At 41.7% G+C, this 18,084-nt stretch overlaps 1 protein-coding gene across 5 annotated transcripts in view; it reads right to left on the bottom strand.

Moving 5' to 3' along the window:
* The window catches only part of RASAL2 (RAS protein activator like 2), a 241,206-nt gene that overhangs the window by 143,368 nt on the left and 79,754 nt on the right, over positions 1–18,084 (bottom strand). For 2 of the 5 annotated variants that reach the window (XM_033151268.1, XM_033151269.1), the window contains exon 1: positions 8,300–8,938. The exons of 1 other annotated variant lie outside the window; for it this stretch is intronic. In XM_033151268.1, the coding sequence (XP_033007159.1) occupies positions 8,300–8,864 (565 nt within the window). In that variant the 5' untranslated portion in view covers positions 8,865–8,938. Of the gene's footprint in view, positions 1–8,299; positions 8,940–18,084 lie in introns of those variants that run through there. 2 more of the 5 variants (XM_033151267.1, XM_033151271.1) reach the window with 2 other exon arrangements.

Raw genomic sequence — 18,084 nt, 5'->3', positions numbered from 1 at the left:
TTCCAGGAATGTCACTCATTTCTATAGGGTCTCAATGAGAATGCAACCCCTTTGAAGTACATCCCCTCTGTAGCCAGGGCAAACAAAACAGGAAATCTTCCATTAATTACAGTTTCCTGATTCATCCAAAACAGGAAACTATGGCTAACGGCCCCAGAACCAGCCAGGATATTAATCCATGGTTTCATATAATTGCCACTGGCGTGCTAGCTGTCTGGCCTTAGTTGCCTGGTGTACCAAAGTTTGACGCCTGCTTCTTGGGAGGAAAGCAATGACAAACCTAGACAGCATCTTAAAAAGCAGAGACACCACCTTGCCGACAAAGGTCCGTATAGTTAAAGCTATGGTTTTCCCAGTATTAATGTATGGAAGTGAGAGCTGGACCATAAAGAAGACTGATTGTCGAAGAATTGATGCTTTTGAATTATGGTGCTGGAGGAGACTCTTGAGAGTCCCATGGACTGCAAAAAGATCAAATTTATCCATCCTTAAAGAAATCAGCCACCTCATGAGAAAAGAAGACTCCCTAGAAAAGACCCTGATGTTCGGAAAGATGGAGGGCACAAGGAGAAGGGGATGACAGAGGACGAGATGGTCGGACAGTGTTCTCGAAGTGACTAGCATGAGTTTGGCCAAACTGCGGGAGGCAGTGAAAGATAGGCTTGCTCTGGTCCATGGGGTCACGAAGAGTCGGACATGACTGAACGACTGAACAACAAAAACCAAAGTTCAGAATAGGCTCCACGATGCCAGAAATGACACTCAGGGGCAATGATGTTCAGAGCTGTTCACACAGCATGACAATGGCTTCAACAGTGTCACCTGCTTTGTCTACTGAAAACTTTTCCAGGGCATTCAGAATTCTTTTTTTTTTATAATTTTTATTATAGATTTTACAGATACAACCAAAAAAGGAAAACTCCACCATAAGTACAGTCTTGAATAAAGTTACATACAGTAATCATTTTGCTTGTATGCGTCTTATTTTCCGATTTTGAACACAATATAATGTACTTGTTATACATATACAATACTATACAACCATCTAGCAAACAAATAAGAAGTTAAATACACACCGTGAAAAAAGAAGAAAAAGAAGAAAGAAAGGAAAAAAAAGGAAAAAAGAAAAGAGAGTAAAAAATAAGGAAAAAAAGAAAGAAAAAAGGAAAAAAAAAAAGGGAAATTCCCTGTCTTCCTGAGAAATCCCTTTGCTTAAACCGCTATAAATGTGAATGCTTACAACCCTGCACACTTCCTTGACTCCCTTCTACCATGCATTCTTAGGCATTACATTGCTCCCATCTCTTTTCCTTCAGGCTGTTTTCATTCCCTTCACTCCTCGAATGCAGGCATGATACCAGTACTTTTATTGTATTTTAACACGTATTTTTTATACACCTCCCATTTGCCAGTAAAGTTCTGCTTTGTATTTCCTCTCAGATTGTTTGTCAACAGAGCCATCTCTGCATATTCTTGTAGTTTGATTTGCCACTCAGTAACCGTTGGCGCTTCTTGCTCTTTCCATCTTTTTGCTATAACTGTTCTTGCCGCTGCAACCGCATACAAAAAGACTTCTTTCAACTTGTTTGGGATCACCTTGTCAACCATACTTAATAAAAAAATTTCTGGTCTTTTCACAAAAGAAATTGCCATCATCTTTTTCATTTCACTGTATACCTCCCCCCAAAAAACTTTGATTTTTACACATCGCCACCACATATGCATTAGGTCTCCATATTCAGATCCGCATCTCCAGCAGACATTTGCAAGACTTCTATTCATTTTGGCAAGTCTGGCTGGTGTAAGATACCACCTATGTGCCATCTTCATCATATTTTCTCTTATATTATAGTTTGCGGTGAATCTTAAATTGACCTGCCACAGCTTTTCCCACTGCTCGAACAAAATTGGATACCCAAAGTCTTGGGCCCATTTAGTCATGGCAGCCGTTACCATCTCGTCCATTACTTCGTAGTCTAGCAAGATCTTATATATGCGGGAAATTAGCTTATTTTTCCTATTTAACACTTCCTTTTCAAATATAGAAGGTTCTTTCCCAAACCCGCAAATCTTGTCTTTTTTAAAAGTTTCGTTAATTTGAAAGTAATCCAGCCAGGTTGAGAGTTGGTCTTTAATCTCCTCATAGTTTTTAAGTGCTAATTTCCCTTGCCTTTCTGTTAACAGATTATTGTATGTGATCCACTCTTCCTTTTGATTATTTATTCTTTTTAATGCTGTGGCCTCGAGCGGGGAGATCCATTTTGGTGTTGCCCTTTCTAAATATCTTTGGTATTTATCCCAAACTCTGAAGAGTGCGTTCCTTATAATATGACTGCAGAAGCCTCTGTGTACCTTTACTTTACCATAATTCAGATACGCGTGCCAGCCAAAACGTAGGTCGTGTCCCTCTAGGTCCAGGATTTCCCAATTTCTTAACAAGCACCAGTCCTTTAACCATACCAAACATGCCGCTTCGTAATAAATCTTGAGGTCTGGCAAGCCAAAACCGCCTTTATCAATCGTATTAATCAATATCTTATATTTTATTCGCGGTCTTTTGCCCTTCCACAAGAATTTTGAGATTTCCTTTTGCCACTTCTCGATATTATTAGTTTTACCTATAATTGGGATTGTCTGAAACAAAAACATTAATTTTGGCAACGCGTTCATTTTAATTGCTGCAATACGGCCCAAAAAAGATAGATTCAACCTGTTCCATATCTCCATCTCCATGGGCATTCAGAATTCACTAGATTCCACTAATCTCTCTCTGGGGGCATATCATTTTAATTTGTCCACCACAGAAAGAGGATCAAAGCTGTAAGTCAAAACTTCACAAGTGATCTGACCATGACAAGAGACACCCACCACCTGCTGATCTCCAGGCCACGCCTCCCTCCAATGGAAGCAAAATAATAATTACAGGGGGTTGAACTAGATGACCCTTGGGGTCCCTTCCAACTCTACAATTCTATGATTCTAACAGATTGGTTAACAAAATAAAATCATAGAATGGCAGAGGTGGAAGGGACCTCAGGGTCATCTAGTCCAGCCCCCAGCAATGCAGGAATCTTTTGCCCAGCATGGGGCTTGAACACATGACCCTGAGATGAAGTCTCATGCTCTAACAACCAAGCTATAATATAAAAATTACCTGTGTAAACGAACCTGCTTGCTGAATGCTATCTCATTTCTTTTTCAGCTTTTAGATGAGATGGGACCTTCACAAAGCAATGATGGGATAACACTACTATATCTATCTAAACACGTGATGCTATAGAATGTATTTCTCAGCAATCAGGAAAATAAAACAAAACAAAACAAAACAGGCTGGATCGCAGCCTTCCAAAACAGGTTGAATCCCAATATCCCCTTTTTGAATCTGGAAGCCGTATTTCCTAAGACCACGTAAAACCAATTTATGGTAGTTTTAGCAGCTCTGCAACATTGTTCAATCACACCTCTTCTGAAGGCAAAACTACATGATGTTTTGCACCACTTCCGTATCAGAGACATGCTGCCTCCATCCGCTATCACACATTCTCTGGGCAAACCATAAAAGCAGCTTTGGTGGATCCACCGAAGGATCCATGTAGCCCAGCAATGCATTATCAACAGCAGTTGATAAAATGCCTCTAGGACAGTGGTCCCCAACTGATGCCCCTCCACACAAACAACACCCACCCAATGGGGTTTAAAGCCCCATTCCGATTAAAAGAGTAATTTTAAAAGCCCTCGCTCCACCCCACCCCCCCCAAATGCCACCCCCAAAGGGAAGGCTCCCTTTATGTCTTCCCTTTGGTGATGAGCCCCCCACCCAGGGCAGGCAGGCTTTATAGCGCTGCCCTAGCAACTGGTGCCTGCCTAGCTGGGGCAGTAGGTGTTTTCAATGCTGCCTGCCTGCCTGCCCTGGTGCCTGCCCAACTTGCACAGCTGCAGGCAGGTCCTAGTGCAGAGATCCAGTAGATCTGGCATGTCCAACAGGTAGATCATGATCTACCAGTAGATCGCTGGACGTCTGCAGTAGATCACTGGTAGATCATTGGCTCCCCCCAAAGCAGCTGAACAACTGTGGCTCCCCTTAAAAAAAGCTTAACATTTTACCTCCTCCCTGAAAAAACTCAACAACTTTGACCCAAACCCCCAAATGACCTGAACCCAAAAAAGGGGTAGATCACTGCCACTTTTTTTAAAACTCTGAGTAGATCACAGCCTCTTGGGAGTTGGCCATCCCTGCAGTAGATCTAAACTACCGCAGATATATAAAACAATTCAAAAGTAGAGGGTCCATGGCTTGGCTTTTGAAAAAGAGGGGCTCTGCTAATTGGGAACCACTTTTCCAGGAGATCCACAAATATGGCATGAATGCAATAGCCCTCCTATCTCCTTCATATCCTTGATGCTCAGCACTTAGGTTTCAGCATCCCTGCTATCACATTTTTGTTTTTAAACCTTTTAGAGCTCGACATCTGAATTCTGCAGTTTGTCAAATACTGATTGTCAACTCAGGATCCGCTGGACTGAAATGCTGTGTAGACAGCTGTCATGAATTGGCTTGATGCAGAGGACTGGTGGGAGGCAACAGCTGGGGGACCCCCATCTCCCCCCCCCCCAGGGGAAGATGGCTCAGAGCCAGGGGACTGGTGGTGGGACATTGAAGACTGGTCAGAGGGAGAAGAGGGGCCAGACTGGGAGGAGGAAGTGTCAGAAGGTGAACAGGCAACAGGGTTTAATGGGCAGGAAGAGGCTGTAACAGAAAGCAGGGGAGGAGGGTGGCCAGGAGACAGATGAAGAAGGCTACTGAGGAATCCAAGGAGTCTCCTCCTGCTGCTGTGACCAGCTCCCACCTCCCCCTGGTCTCCCAGAACAAGCAGAGAAATGGAAGAGGGCAGAGCAACAAGAGACAAGATGACGGAGCCTCAAGACTGCCAGGCAAGGAACCAGGAGAGGAGCCTTAGAGAGCGGTGGGGACTTCAATCCTCTCAACTGCCTCATTGGGGCAAGACCTATTGAGAAGAGTTGGGGGAATCACTAGGCCTGCTCTGTTTTGGTTTCTTTGAATAAAGAGTTTAGTTCACTGACACTGGTGGGCTTTTCTAATTATTTTAATTATTTCTGATTTACTCCTGACTCCGGCTCCTAGCAATAGCCTACTTGGGCAGCTGTGTACAATGGACAAGGTTCTCCAGTGCAAATGATGTGGAGCTCCCCTATAAATGCCTCTTTGGGGCCAGAAGCCTGCACTTCACTGCCTTTGGTTTCTGAATAGAACTGAATTTTACAGATGTTCACATACTGTCATATGGGGCCTGTCAGATGGCCACTGGGATTAGCTTCTTCAAGGCCTCATGACAGCCAAGAAGAGGCTTGGTCTGCAACCTCCTTCCCTCTATATATCAATGGGCTGAGGACCAGATTGCAGTATTTATCTGTGAGGGAACAACTTGTTGCAAATAGCGAACAAATTCTTACAAACCTGGTTGCCTTATACAAAAGTTTTGGCTGGAGGAGACTCTTGAGAGTCCCATGGACTACAAGAAGATCAAACCTATCCATTCTTAAAGAAATCAGCCCTGAGTGCTCACTAGAAGGACAGATCCTGAAGTTGAGGCTCCAGTACTTTGGCCACCTCATGAGAAGAGAAGACTCCCTGGAAAAGACCCTGATGTTGGGAAAGATGGAGGGCACAAGGAGAAGGGGATGACAGAGGATGAGATGGTTGGACAGTGTTCTCGAAGCGACTAGCATGAGTTTGGCCAAACTGCGAGAGGCAGTGAAGGATAGGCGTGCCTGGCGTGCTCTGGTCCATGGGGTCACGAAGAGTCGGACACGACTGAACGACTGAACAACAACAACAACAAATGGCACTGTACACATATATTTATCTCCTATCATACAGGTATGTTTGATTTCTACTTCAACAGGTTCCCAGGACAGATTTGTTTAAACAAATTAAAACAAAACCAACATCAGTACATGATACCTTGGCAATCCATCATACTCCTTTTTCCAGCATTCTCCCCCCTCCCATGGTTTTGCTAGTAAATCTTGCTTGTTTTATTCTAAAAGTGTTGATTTTTTTAAAAAAAAACCTTCTGCACTCAGACTTCAGAAAATTATTTTGCAAGTTCTAGCAATATTTATAATTATAATAATTTATTATTTCTACCCCGCCCATCTGGCTGGGTTTCCCCAAGCCACTCTGGGCGGCTTCCAACAAAAGATTAAAAATACATTAAAACATCAGTCATTAAAAACTTCCCTAAACAGGGCTGCCCCCAGATGTCTTCTAAATGTCATATACCTGTAGTTGTTTATTTCTTTGACATCTGATGGGAGGGAGTTATAATTTTTTTGCAGAGAACAAATAGCCAAAATGAAGCACTTTCAAGTGCAGCTTAAGTATCTAGTTTTGATGGTTACTGTTTTATTTCTAGTAATTGTAGGGTTACCCAATACAAGAGCACACTAGACTGTGATTAAGAGGTTTTAAATGCCCATGTCAGCATAGCTGCTCATAATAGTCAGATGACTTTTGATTGCAGAGGACCAGTCCAGCAAGGGACTCAATGGTTTCCAGATGTTTCCAACAGTCTAATGAGATAATCGAAAGTATTCAGGGATTTTTAAATAGAAGACTTTACGGCCATTTTTCACGGTTGAATCAGTAACAGTTCAAATCAGATTGATTCTCTTTTTAAAATTATCAGTGGAGAAGATTTATCTGAAATCCAGAAATTGGGATTAGAATGTTTGCTGACCATAATCCCAACTGGCCAGACCTTTACAACTTTCCCCCGCTTGGCATCTTAGCATGCATCAGTTTAGCTGACTGATTACAAAGCCATAAATCTCAGACGATGAACTGGTTCAGTTTCAGCGCCTAGTGTGCAATTTAAAGGCAGCATTATTTTGCTCTGTGCCTTTGGCTTCCCAGTAGCAAGCTTTAAATGTCATCGTGTCATTACAAATGCCAGGCATCTGGTCTCCTTTAACACACTGTGCTCTAATACTCTTGTGCAGATAGCTATCACACTCAAATATGACTCCTGTTTTTTAATTTTTAACCGTCTGCGATAAGCATACAGATCAACTCCAAACAATGCCATGTCTTTCTATAAAAAACAACAACATTAAGTGAGATATGTGGAAAGAATAGTAATTGAAAATATCGTGAAAAATAAAAAAAATTCCACCACTTTAAGCGGCACTATAAGCTGCTGCACCCACTAACTCCTTATTTTGTTGCGTATCATCACCTAGTTGGCTATTGTGCTTTACAAAGTGAGAGCAGCATGTTTACTGGGCCATGGACCTAACCCAGCCATGATCTAAGGGCTACTGGTTGTTCCTGATGGTGCAAGACCTCAATGAAAACGGGGAGAAACGCTTAAGAATTGTTTCTTTGAAGGGAGACGGCTTTCTTCTCAACTGAACATTTTAAACTGAAACGTATCTTGCCTCTTTTGCAGCCCAAGTAGCTGCAGGATAGCAGAAAGCTCAACAAAATCTTTGACTGGACCTAATGGTCAGGAGTCCCTTTACCGTTACCTAAGCTGGGCCTATAGCTTTGCTGAATCGCGGCAGAAACCTTTCCATCAGTGTTGCCCCCATAGTGGCAGTAGCAAAATGTGACGGAAAACACTAAAAAGGTTTAAGAACTCCTGACAATCACCTTTGCTGTAACAGCATAACACCCAGGTAAAAATCCCTCAATCTAAACAACCGTGTTTATGCTGATTAATAACCAAACTGGGATATTTAAAAACTCACCTTTTTACTACACAACTAGATGGTATGATTCCATTAAATTGCATCACTTCGTGTATTCATTATATATTGTAATGCAGCCCTTGCTTTGGGTGGGGGTGGGGTTCCAGGTTATTGCGTGTGATGGCAGAGTATGTATAAGCATGTTAACATCCCCACTCCCCTCTTCCTGCCACTTCTTTGTTTGTGGCAATGCATGCACGCACAGTTGTGCATGCTTTGAATCTGTGCAAAAAGGTCATTGCCTGTGCTGCACAAACAGGTCAACGCTAAACAGCTATTGCTAAGCTAATATATTGGAGAGGAAATGTTAGCTGCCCGCCCCCAACACCAAATCAGAGAACACAAACCAGCTTCTTCATACTATTTTTTTAAAACAAAATGACCAATGGAAATGCAGAAAAACTTTGGCTATTTCGGCAGGGGGTGGGGCGGGGGTCGGATGGGACACTGCACAATAACACAATCCCCATGAAACAAGTAATTCGCTCACCCTTATAGAACATTAGGAAAAGTAGAAAAACAATACCTTCAGTCAAATCCACCTGACTATCCTCCACTCCCTCATTTGTCACGGCAGCATTCTGCTCCCCCTTCCGATTCAGTGCCTTAGAAAAGCTGCTGGAGATTGTAGAAAAGAAGCCGCGGACAAAATAACTGTCCTGCTCCCCACACTCTGGTTGCAGAAGTGGCTTTGTGTTTCTCTCTTTCCAGTGTGGGGCAGGTTCAGATAAAGATCTGCAGAAAGGAACCCGAAATGGCCTTGTTGCTGGCATGACAGCCTTCTCTTCTGAGTCTTCTTGGTGACTGTCCACAATTAGCGTGGACACCGTCAAAGGCTGTTCAGCAGTCCTTGCTGCATCTGGCCTCTTGGCCACTTTCCATTGAAGTCTGGGATGAGTCTGCCATCGGTAAGTTCCAAGCAGCTTCCCTAAATCCAAATCGGCTTCTTCCAACGTCCTCTTGCTTTTCACTTGATAGCACCAATGATAGTCCTTCAAACTAGCTCTCACTTTTGTAGAATCCCCATCCTGCACTGACACAGATCTCTGAAAAAGTGCAGGGGGACCAGGGCGCTTTTTAAACACATTCATTTTCCACCTTTCACTTTCAGCTACCTCACCTTACACTTACTTCGGTGCACATGCTCCTACTTGTTAAGATTTACCATCCAAGCAACTTCCTTCCAGTGGTAGCAAACATTCCTCTCAAACAGGTATCATTCAGACTCAATTCTACATCATCTTGCACCAACTCTGTGTTTACAGTGAAGCACAATTGGCACCCAGATAAAGATCCTTCTCTCTTGTGATTAAGAGACAGCTTGTGGTGCTAATTTTCAGTTCCTGGGTTTCAGATCTCAGCTGCAGACTTTCAGGAAGTGACAAAAAGAAGAAAAAAACAGAAAAAAATCCCACCAATTAAGTGCCGGGCAAATTGTACTTCTGCCTCTCATGTTGTAACCATGAATTAAAAATAGACCGTGAAAGTACCTTTGGTTTCCACATAAGATCAAGTAGAACTAAAGTGACACCCACAAGAGTCTTGATTATAAAAATAGGATGCATCAAGATGAGGGCTTCAAAGCAACAGTGACTGGATAAAGTTCAGTCCTTGAACAATTTAATCTGTACTGTAGTTGTTGTTACCATCCCTTTCTTCAGATCCAGAATAGTACTTAGAAGTAATGCCAAATCCATGAGGGCTCAATGCAGCAATTCTTCCAGTGATGCATATGAATTGAATGAAGGAAAGGAAAAGAAAGGAAAGGAAAGAGCAGCTGAAACGAAAAACCCTGCAAATACACTAAAGGAAAATATGCACAGAGGAGGAGTTAAGCGAGGGGAGGTAGGTGGTGCTTAGTCAATCACTGACCAAAGTAAAGAAGCAAACCACTCTGAGGCCAGATCTTGCGGCAAACGAAACATGGGAATGTGCATATTTTTAAAGTGAGCAGGGTTTTTGTTTTCATAAATCTAATTGGAGTCAGTAGACTGGAAAGGAATACCCCTATCTAGTTAAGCAAAAGAAAAACGGCCACCTCAACAAGTTAAGGAACAGCTTACCATATTAAATTTGCAAAGAAAACATATCTGCTAATGGGCACAAGCCAAGTTTCAGAGCTGATTGAAACAATGTGCTCACAAACCCCAGAAAATATGGGGTTTCAAATGGAAAGGCTGACAGGCCCTTGGCAAACATTGCAGAATAATTTTTTTAAAAAAAAGAGTTTGGTTATTTGAAAGAATGATGCAGTTTGGCAGACTAATAAAAACAGACCAATCCATCACAGATTCTTAAGCTATCGCTTTTTTATCAGTTGCATAGTGATGCTGTTGAAGCCTCCAAGATACGCTCTTCAATTTTGTTCTTATATTTGGTTCCCTTCTCCCACCAGAAAATGGGCACAGAAAGCAGCCCTTGCTGGAAGAAATATCCAGTGCCGAGGGCCTTCTGGCGGTTCCCTCACTGCGAGAAGCAAAGCTACAGGGAACCAGGCAGAGGGCCTTCTTGGTAGTGGCGCCCGCCCTGTGGAACGCCCTCCCATCACAAGTCAAGGAGATAAACAACTACCTGACATTCAGAAAATACCTGAAGGCAGCCCTTTTCAGGGAAGTTTTTAATGTGTGATATTTTTGTACCGTGTTTCTCCTAAAATAAGACACCGTCTTATATTTTTTTTCGCTCAACAAAACACAGTATGGCTTATTTTCAGGGGATGGCTTATTTTAACCGCGTCGCATCGGTACGCTGCATGGCCACGCCTCTCCAGGCTGTTTTAATGGGAGGTACCACGTCACTATGGCTTATTTTCAGGGTATGGCTTATTTTTGGGGAACGGCTTATATTTCGCAAATGCATAGAAATCCTGCTATGGCTTATTTTATGGCTATGTCTTATTTTAGGAGAAACAGGGTATCTCATTTTTGTTGGAAGCCGCCCAGAGTGGCTGGGGAAATCCAGCCAGATGGGCGGGGTACAAATAATAAATATTATTATTATTATTATTATTATTATTATTATTATCTGAGAGCATCCCACTGAATGTGGGACCTTCTGCTTGCAGAACGCTGAGCTCTGCCCCTCCATGAAAGGGTGGACTGGGCAGTGCCATAGCCTACTCTGAAAAAGACTAGGATAAATCAGCATTGCAAATGATATTGTAACAATCCTTACTAGTTCATTTGTGTGTGTGAGTGCACATTATTGAATTTTGTATCCTAAAAAGGCGGGTTTGCTTTTTTAAAAACCACATCTACAGGTATTACTTGGTTCTTCCCACCAGCAATCAACTCAGGGCTATTTATAGGATAGTGACAAATGCCTCTCACAGTCCTACTAGTACTAACTCAGATCCTCCAAGTGTCCCTATTTTCCAGAGAGAGTCACAGATTTACAGAAGCTGTCCTGGAATGTCCCGCTTCTCCTTAGAAGAAGAAGAAGAAGAAGAGTTTGGATTTGATATCCCGCTTTATCACTACCCGAAGGAGTCTCAAAGCAGCTCACATTCTCCTTTCCCTTCCTCGCCCACAACAAACACTCTGTGAGGTAAGTGGGGCTGAGAGACTTCAGAGAAGTGTGACTAGCCCAAGGTCACCCAGCAGCTGCATGTGGAGGAGTGGTGACACGAACCCGGTTCCCCAGATTACGAGTCTACTGCTCTTAACCACTACACCACACTGGCTCTCCAGGACATCACCATTTTCATCGGAGGAATGTTGGAAGGTATGGAGTTATGCGACCCCCGAGCCAAGGAGGGCAGCCCTGTATAAGGAAGTTTTTAAATGTTTAATAAAGATTAAAGATTCTTTTCTAGTTTTTCAGAAAATACTTTTATTTGTTGGTTCTATTGGTTCTATGTAAAAAGAAAAAAAGGAAAAGTCAATTCAATTCGTCAGAGTCAGTGAGAAAAAGAAAATCAAAAACGGAAGAGAAATAAAACTGGCATATTTCTGCTGGGAAATTATGTTTCCAAGTATTCTAATAGTGATTCACTGTTGTCTCATCCATATTCGCTGCGGTTTAGTCTGGATTACTCAGCATCACACAATGATGCATGAAAATTGGTCCATATGACTTTGTTAAGCAAGCCTGGCGGCAAAGCCTTAGACAAGATTACATTTGCATTAATATTAATAGGTTTTCTTTTAAAAGCTACCTTATTAAATCAATCACTTAATTGATACAAGCTTATATTGAAATAAATTATGTATTCCCATGTGTGCTTTGGTGTAACTGCTTTTAGAAGCAAGAATTTGTTGCCTTTCACGATCTTTTCAGGCCAACTAAATTTAATCTCTGAGTGGATGTAGATAGGCAACTGCTGACACTACCCTTGTACACAAAGAAATTATCAAAATAGTTTGTTTAATAGATTGTTCTAGACAAAACAGCTTCACTTGTGGAGGCAGCCACAACCCAAATGAGGGGTGGTTAATCTGAGAGTGGCTGCAAGACACCCCTGGAGGAGTTTTAAGACTGACAACAGTCTAGGTCACCTGGTACTATGACTAATCTTGACTTGATATTCAGTAACCTTCAACCATAACCAAGGGGGTGGGCTTTGGATGTAAGTGGGATATGCAGAAGAATCGCTTGGTATACTTTCTTCTCTGGGGAGTTATATTATCTGAGCATCTACAGCAGGACTGGAATATTCAATATAACCATCTCATTGTGCACCCTCAACAAACATATTATATGAATTGTTCACTCAATAACATAATTTCAATGGACTATTAGCCAAGCAATATTAGTTTAGAGTTAATCAATAGGCTCACTGTAATCTATCACAATGAATCACCATCCCTCAGAGAAACCATAACTTGGGAGAAAATGATGAGCTCCTATCAAGTGCTCAGTAACCACTATCAACTAAAAAACCTGGCAACTGGCACTTTCTAAGTGAAACAGTCAGGATGAATGGTTCTCCTCATATCTGGCTGCTACCTTTACCATATTTCTGGTCAAAACGTTCATTAACCAAGGCATGATTAATATACCAGCTACCATCTCAGAATGCTTAGCTCAGCAATTCTCAAACTTCTTTCTCTAGGCCACATTATAATAATAATAATAATAATAATAATAATAATAATAATAATAATAATAATAATAATAATAATAATAATAATTTACTATTTATACCCCGCCCATCTGGCCGGGTCTCCCCGGAATTAAAATTTGCTTGCTTGCACCATACCAAATTTTCTATAGATACATTGGAAAACAAAAGGAAAGAACTCCTAGCAGTGCTTGATTTTGAAAAGATATCTATCCATATTCTGCAAATACCCTGTTTCTCCTAAAATAAGACATAGCCATAAAATAAGCCATAGCAGGATTTCTATGCATTTGCGAAATATAAGCCGTTCCCCAAAAATAAGCCATACCCTGAAAATAAGCCATAGTGACGTGGTACCTCCCATTAAAACAGCCTGGAGAGGCGTGGCCATGCAGCGTACCGATGCGACGCGGTTAAAATAAGCCATCCCCTGAAAATAAGCCATACTGTGTTTTGTTGAGCGAAAAAAAATATAAGACGGTGTCTTATTTTAGGAGAAACACGGTAATTAAAAAAGAGATTTCAATACTGTACTACACTGAAATGTTTGAATGTGTCATTGATTGCCTTTGGTTCCTACCACATTTGCCATCCTCTCCTGCCGCACACCCTTTGAGAACCACTGGCTTAGCTAAACACACACAGTGCATTGCCACTTTCACAGTTCTCCCTCATCAGTTAGCAGCCCCATCAGAACCCGCACAGGGGGAATTCAGGGAGAGAAGGAAGGAGTTACCAGATTGCCAAAGGGAAGAAAGTATTTCCTTCTTTACTCCATTGCTACTTTCACCACATCTGGAAAACTTGTTTCAGCTACCAACAGGACATTCTAGAAAGCTCTACAATTGGGATTAGTGGTTCTGGCCTCTCAACCAGTGCAAGCCATACTCTGGCAGTAGACAAGAAGAAGGGAAATACCAATATTCATAAAAAAAATAGAAAATTCTTTCCAGTAGCACCTTAGAGACCAACTGAGTTTGTTCTTGGTATGAGCTTTCGTGTGCATGCACACTTCTTCAGATACCTGAAGACTATCTAGTCTTACCCCAGCTACACAGAAAATCCCACATATATTTGCGTTTCATTCAGTCAAAAGACTCATTTACATATTGTGCATATTGTTTACAAACTCCAGGTGTCCCTGGAGTCAGAATGACTAATGATCAAGGAACACGCAAGTTATAGTCCAACAACATCTAGAGAGATTCATGTTGGCTACCCATGTACTAGCAGTTCTCTTGCATTTAGGAAATGGTTAAAAGGTTAGACTTTAAACTCTGGATCATAGATTTTAGCTGAAGGAGTGCTGTTTTTAATACAAATAAGTTTATAGGGAATTTTTAATTTCATCTACAGTGTTTGCCCCTTGGTGCTGATGTAGTATATGTTGCTGTTATTAATTTTGCTGTCTGGTCTTTGGCCGCAATTAAGATTGACCGAGATCTTATTGACTTCAGTAATCCCCGCCCGCCCACCCCAGTCAAAAAAAGTAAGCATGCTTGCATAGGATTTGGCTTTTGTTGCTTTCACCTACTGAGAATAGAACAGTAAGGAAAGACTGATAGGTTTTGGCTTACTTTAATAGTGGCTGGGTTTCATACTACAGTACTTTCAGTTTATAGCCCCAACATGGCTTAGGAGTGTTTCAAAACAGGTAGCCAAAGTATTTATCATCATGGATGGAATCTGTCTCTGGTATCTTCAGTTCTCAAGGGAGTCTGCTGTCTGATGATGTATGGCTCATTGTTGTTGTTTCTATCCAAGCATTTTATAATAATGGAAAGAAATACTTACTGCCAGTTTCCAGCAAAGAGAATGAAGTCATTATTTTTGTATGAGAACAGGGTCAATATAGATCCATGTCTTTGCTAACTCAGAGGAACTCGTAAGTGGAAATGAAGGGAAGCAAGCCAGTAGTTAAGCAGGATTTGGTATTCACGGGAACAACCTGGAACCATGAATCCAGTGCTGACTGAAGCTTTCACCAAGTCAAGGAGGCAAGTCAAGATAAATCCCTTCTTTTTGTACAAGCTTTTAGCGACGATACTAAAAGGTGGTGCTGAGATTAGGACAGCCGAACGATAGAGACACATATCTGCTGTCACATGGAGATGACTAATGACAGTAGAGCAGCTGAGTGGAAATAATTAAGAGGGGTGGAAGCAAAGGTCACTTTTTCAGTTTCAATGTGTCCTCTTCAGGATTGGAAAAAGCCAAAAAAAAGCCACAACCATTTTGCCTTTTGATTAAATAATAACTTTCTCTATGGTTGTGAAGAAGAGTCCATAGTCCATGGCTCATGTTTCCTATAAGTAGAGCTGGCACAGAAGTACTTTCAAGATGGCGTTCTCTTGAGGTCCCCCATTCCATTGCAGTTAAGCATTCACCAAGGCAATTAAACCATTTGCATGTTCATCTGCCAACACACCTGCCTAAACGGATTGCAGTGATGTTGCTAAAATTTTGGAGTGCCCAGATCTAGGATTCCTAAAGGCTGTCATAGATTAATGGAAAATTATTAAGGTCCAGTCCCTGAAGCACACCATTAGTAAAGAGTGTGGTGGAGTCTCCTTCTTTGGAAGTCTTTAAGCAGAGGCTTGACAGCCATCTGTCAGGAATGCTTTGATGGTGTTTCCTGCTTGGCCCTTGTGGTCTCTTCCAACTCTATGATTCTATGATTCTAACTCACAACCTGAGGAAAGTCAAGAGATGATCCCTTAAATGGTCTAATGCTTCTTCTTGTAGTCTTGTAGCTGCTTCTTCTCCCTCACTGCAAAAAGCGAAGTTACAGAGAACCAGGCAGAGGGCCTTCTCGGTAGTGGAGCTCTACCTGTGAAACGCCCTCCCTTCAAATGTCAAGGAGATAAACAATTACACAACTTTTGGAAGACAGTCCTGTATCGGAAAGATTTTAACGCTTTATGTTTTTATTATGTTTTTAGATATGCTGTAAACCGCCCAGAGTGACTGGGGAAACCCAGTCAAATGGGTGGGGTATAAATAATACAATTATTTTTATTGCTATTATTGTTATTTGAAAAATCAGACCTGACAAGCTACATAAGAACAAATAAGGCCAAGAGGAGTGTTGCCTTTTAAAACATTTATTTTGCTGGTATTATCATTAAAAGGTCTTTTGAGTGAGAACTGACCAGATTTAGGAGCTGGAATACAAGGCAAAGGAGTCTTGGATGAATGTTGTACAAAGAACAAAGTTTCCAAGAATGATTCTGACATTTATCTCTTGGAAACCACATTCACAGACTGGATCAATTTGTAAGCAGTCACAGATGCAACTCAACATTTCAGCACAAATCAGGAAGCTAAGCTGATTTTCAGGAAGACAAACACACAGAACAGTTAAGCATTTTAATGAGACAGATGGGAGGATAAGCCTAGTTCAGCCTTCAGTCAAAATTTTTATTATTTTGTTCTCTGATGTCTCATAATCAGAGATTCTCTGTCTTTCACTTTGACTTCCGTTAAATATGCTGATATATGAACAATATAATAGGTGAAATAGGGAAGGATGCTGGATGTTCATTTCCAAGCCTCATATTTTTTTGGCCTTTTGATGCAAAAGTTTTTATTACCTTTCTTAATATGACACATGAGTGTCATATTACATTTCAAAATTAATGCAATGTTATGCACTAGGATGACTGAAGTGGAGGGGACGCTTTTCACATTTTGGGTTACAGCGTCAAGAAGCACACGTAGCTCTACCTAAGAGTTTTTCAGAGGTTGCTCCAGAAGAGAGCAAATGTTTTTGTTTATTGAGAGCAAGGGCGATGATGATCCAAGAAATAGCAGCAGTAAACAGAAACTAAAAAGAGTTGCAAGTCACATAATTTAAGCTTTCTTTCTGGAATCATTTCACAGAGAGAGAGAGAGCCTGAAAATACCACTGTTTGCCCAATTATTGAAACGTGTGAATATTTACTGCAGCTCTAGCTTACATCAATATGATTCGAAGACTGACATGGGAAGGAAGGGAAGGAGGGAGGGCACAAAAAGTTCATGCAAATTCATTTGTACACACATATAGCTTAGGGTAGGGGACGCAGGTGGCGCTGTGGTCTAAACCACAGAACCTAGGGCTTGCCAATCAGAAGAAGGTTGGCGGTTTGAATCCCTGCGACGGGGTGAGCTCCCGTTGCTCGGTCCCAGCTCCTGCCAACCTAGCAGTTCGAAAGCACGTCAAAGTGCAAGTAGATAAATAGGTACCGCTCCGATGGGAAGGTAAATGGTGTTTCCTTGCGCTGCTCTGGTTCGCCAGAAGCGGCTTAGTCATCCTCACCACATGACTCGGAAGCTGTCTGCGGACAAACGCCGGGCCCCTCGGCCTATAGAGCGAGATGAGCGCACAACCCCAGAGTCGTCTGCGACTGGACCTAATGCTCAGGGGTACCTTTACGTTTACCTATAGCTTAGGGTGAGTTTCTTATACCGCTGTTTCACGGGTGTAATTAGAACTTGAACTGTACAGTTTGCACTTCCCTTTTAAGATTTAGCTAATGGTAGAACATCCGGTACCAATCCGTGCTCCTTGCTTATGTAACACAAACATTAGCAGGAAGCAATTTTATTACCTTTCTGTACCTGGGTACACAGTGATGCTGGTTTCATTTTTTCTGAAGGCATGCACAGATCATTCACCTTATTTTCAGAAAAGGAACACCACTGGAAAACCAAAAAGGGCTACGAAGCAAGGACTGTTAAGAGATCTTCTAGGTGAATAGGAGAGGGTTGGCTTATCTATAATACTTATAAACCCTTTTTATACACTACGCTCTGGTCTCAAAAGCTTGGGACAGAAATTACTAACCTGCTGGGCACTGACTGTTGAGGGATGGGGAGCTACAATGAACAATTAAACCCTTAAGAGAAACTATGTGTGTACAATTTTTTTTAAAAAAAAATGAATAAAAAATCAATTTTATTCTTTAAAAATCCACTCTGCTTTCCCCTTAGTTGGAGAAGACAAATTACATCCCAGTGGTAGCCTATGCAAACTATCATCCATGGGGCAGAGTAGATATCTTTCAGAAGTATTTTCTTAGACCTACCCTCAAGCTGCATACTGTATCCCTGTCCTACACCAGCAAAGCAGTTCTGAAAGGGCACCATGATTCATTACAGCTAGTAGCACTGAGAGCTCTATTACAAAACAACAAGGTCACACTCTCCACATCTTTCTCCTGGCACAGGTAATCACTATAGCACCTAAGGAAGTTTCAATCCCGAAA

This window comes from Lacerta agilis, chromosome 6 (genome assembly GCF_009819535.1).
Source record: "Lacerta agilis isolate rLacAgi1 chromosome 6, rLacAgi1.pri, whole genome shotgun sequence".
NCBI lineage: Eukaryota > Metazoa > Chordata > Lepidosauria > Squamata > Lacertidae > Lacerta > Lacerta agilis.
The sequence above is the reverse complement of the archived record's forward strand: the minus strand, read 5'-3'. Positions and strand labels throughout refer to the sequence as shown.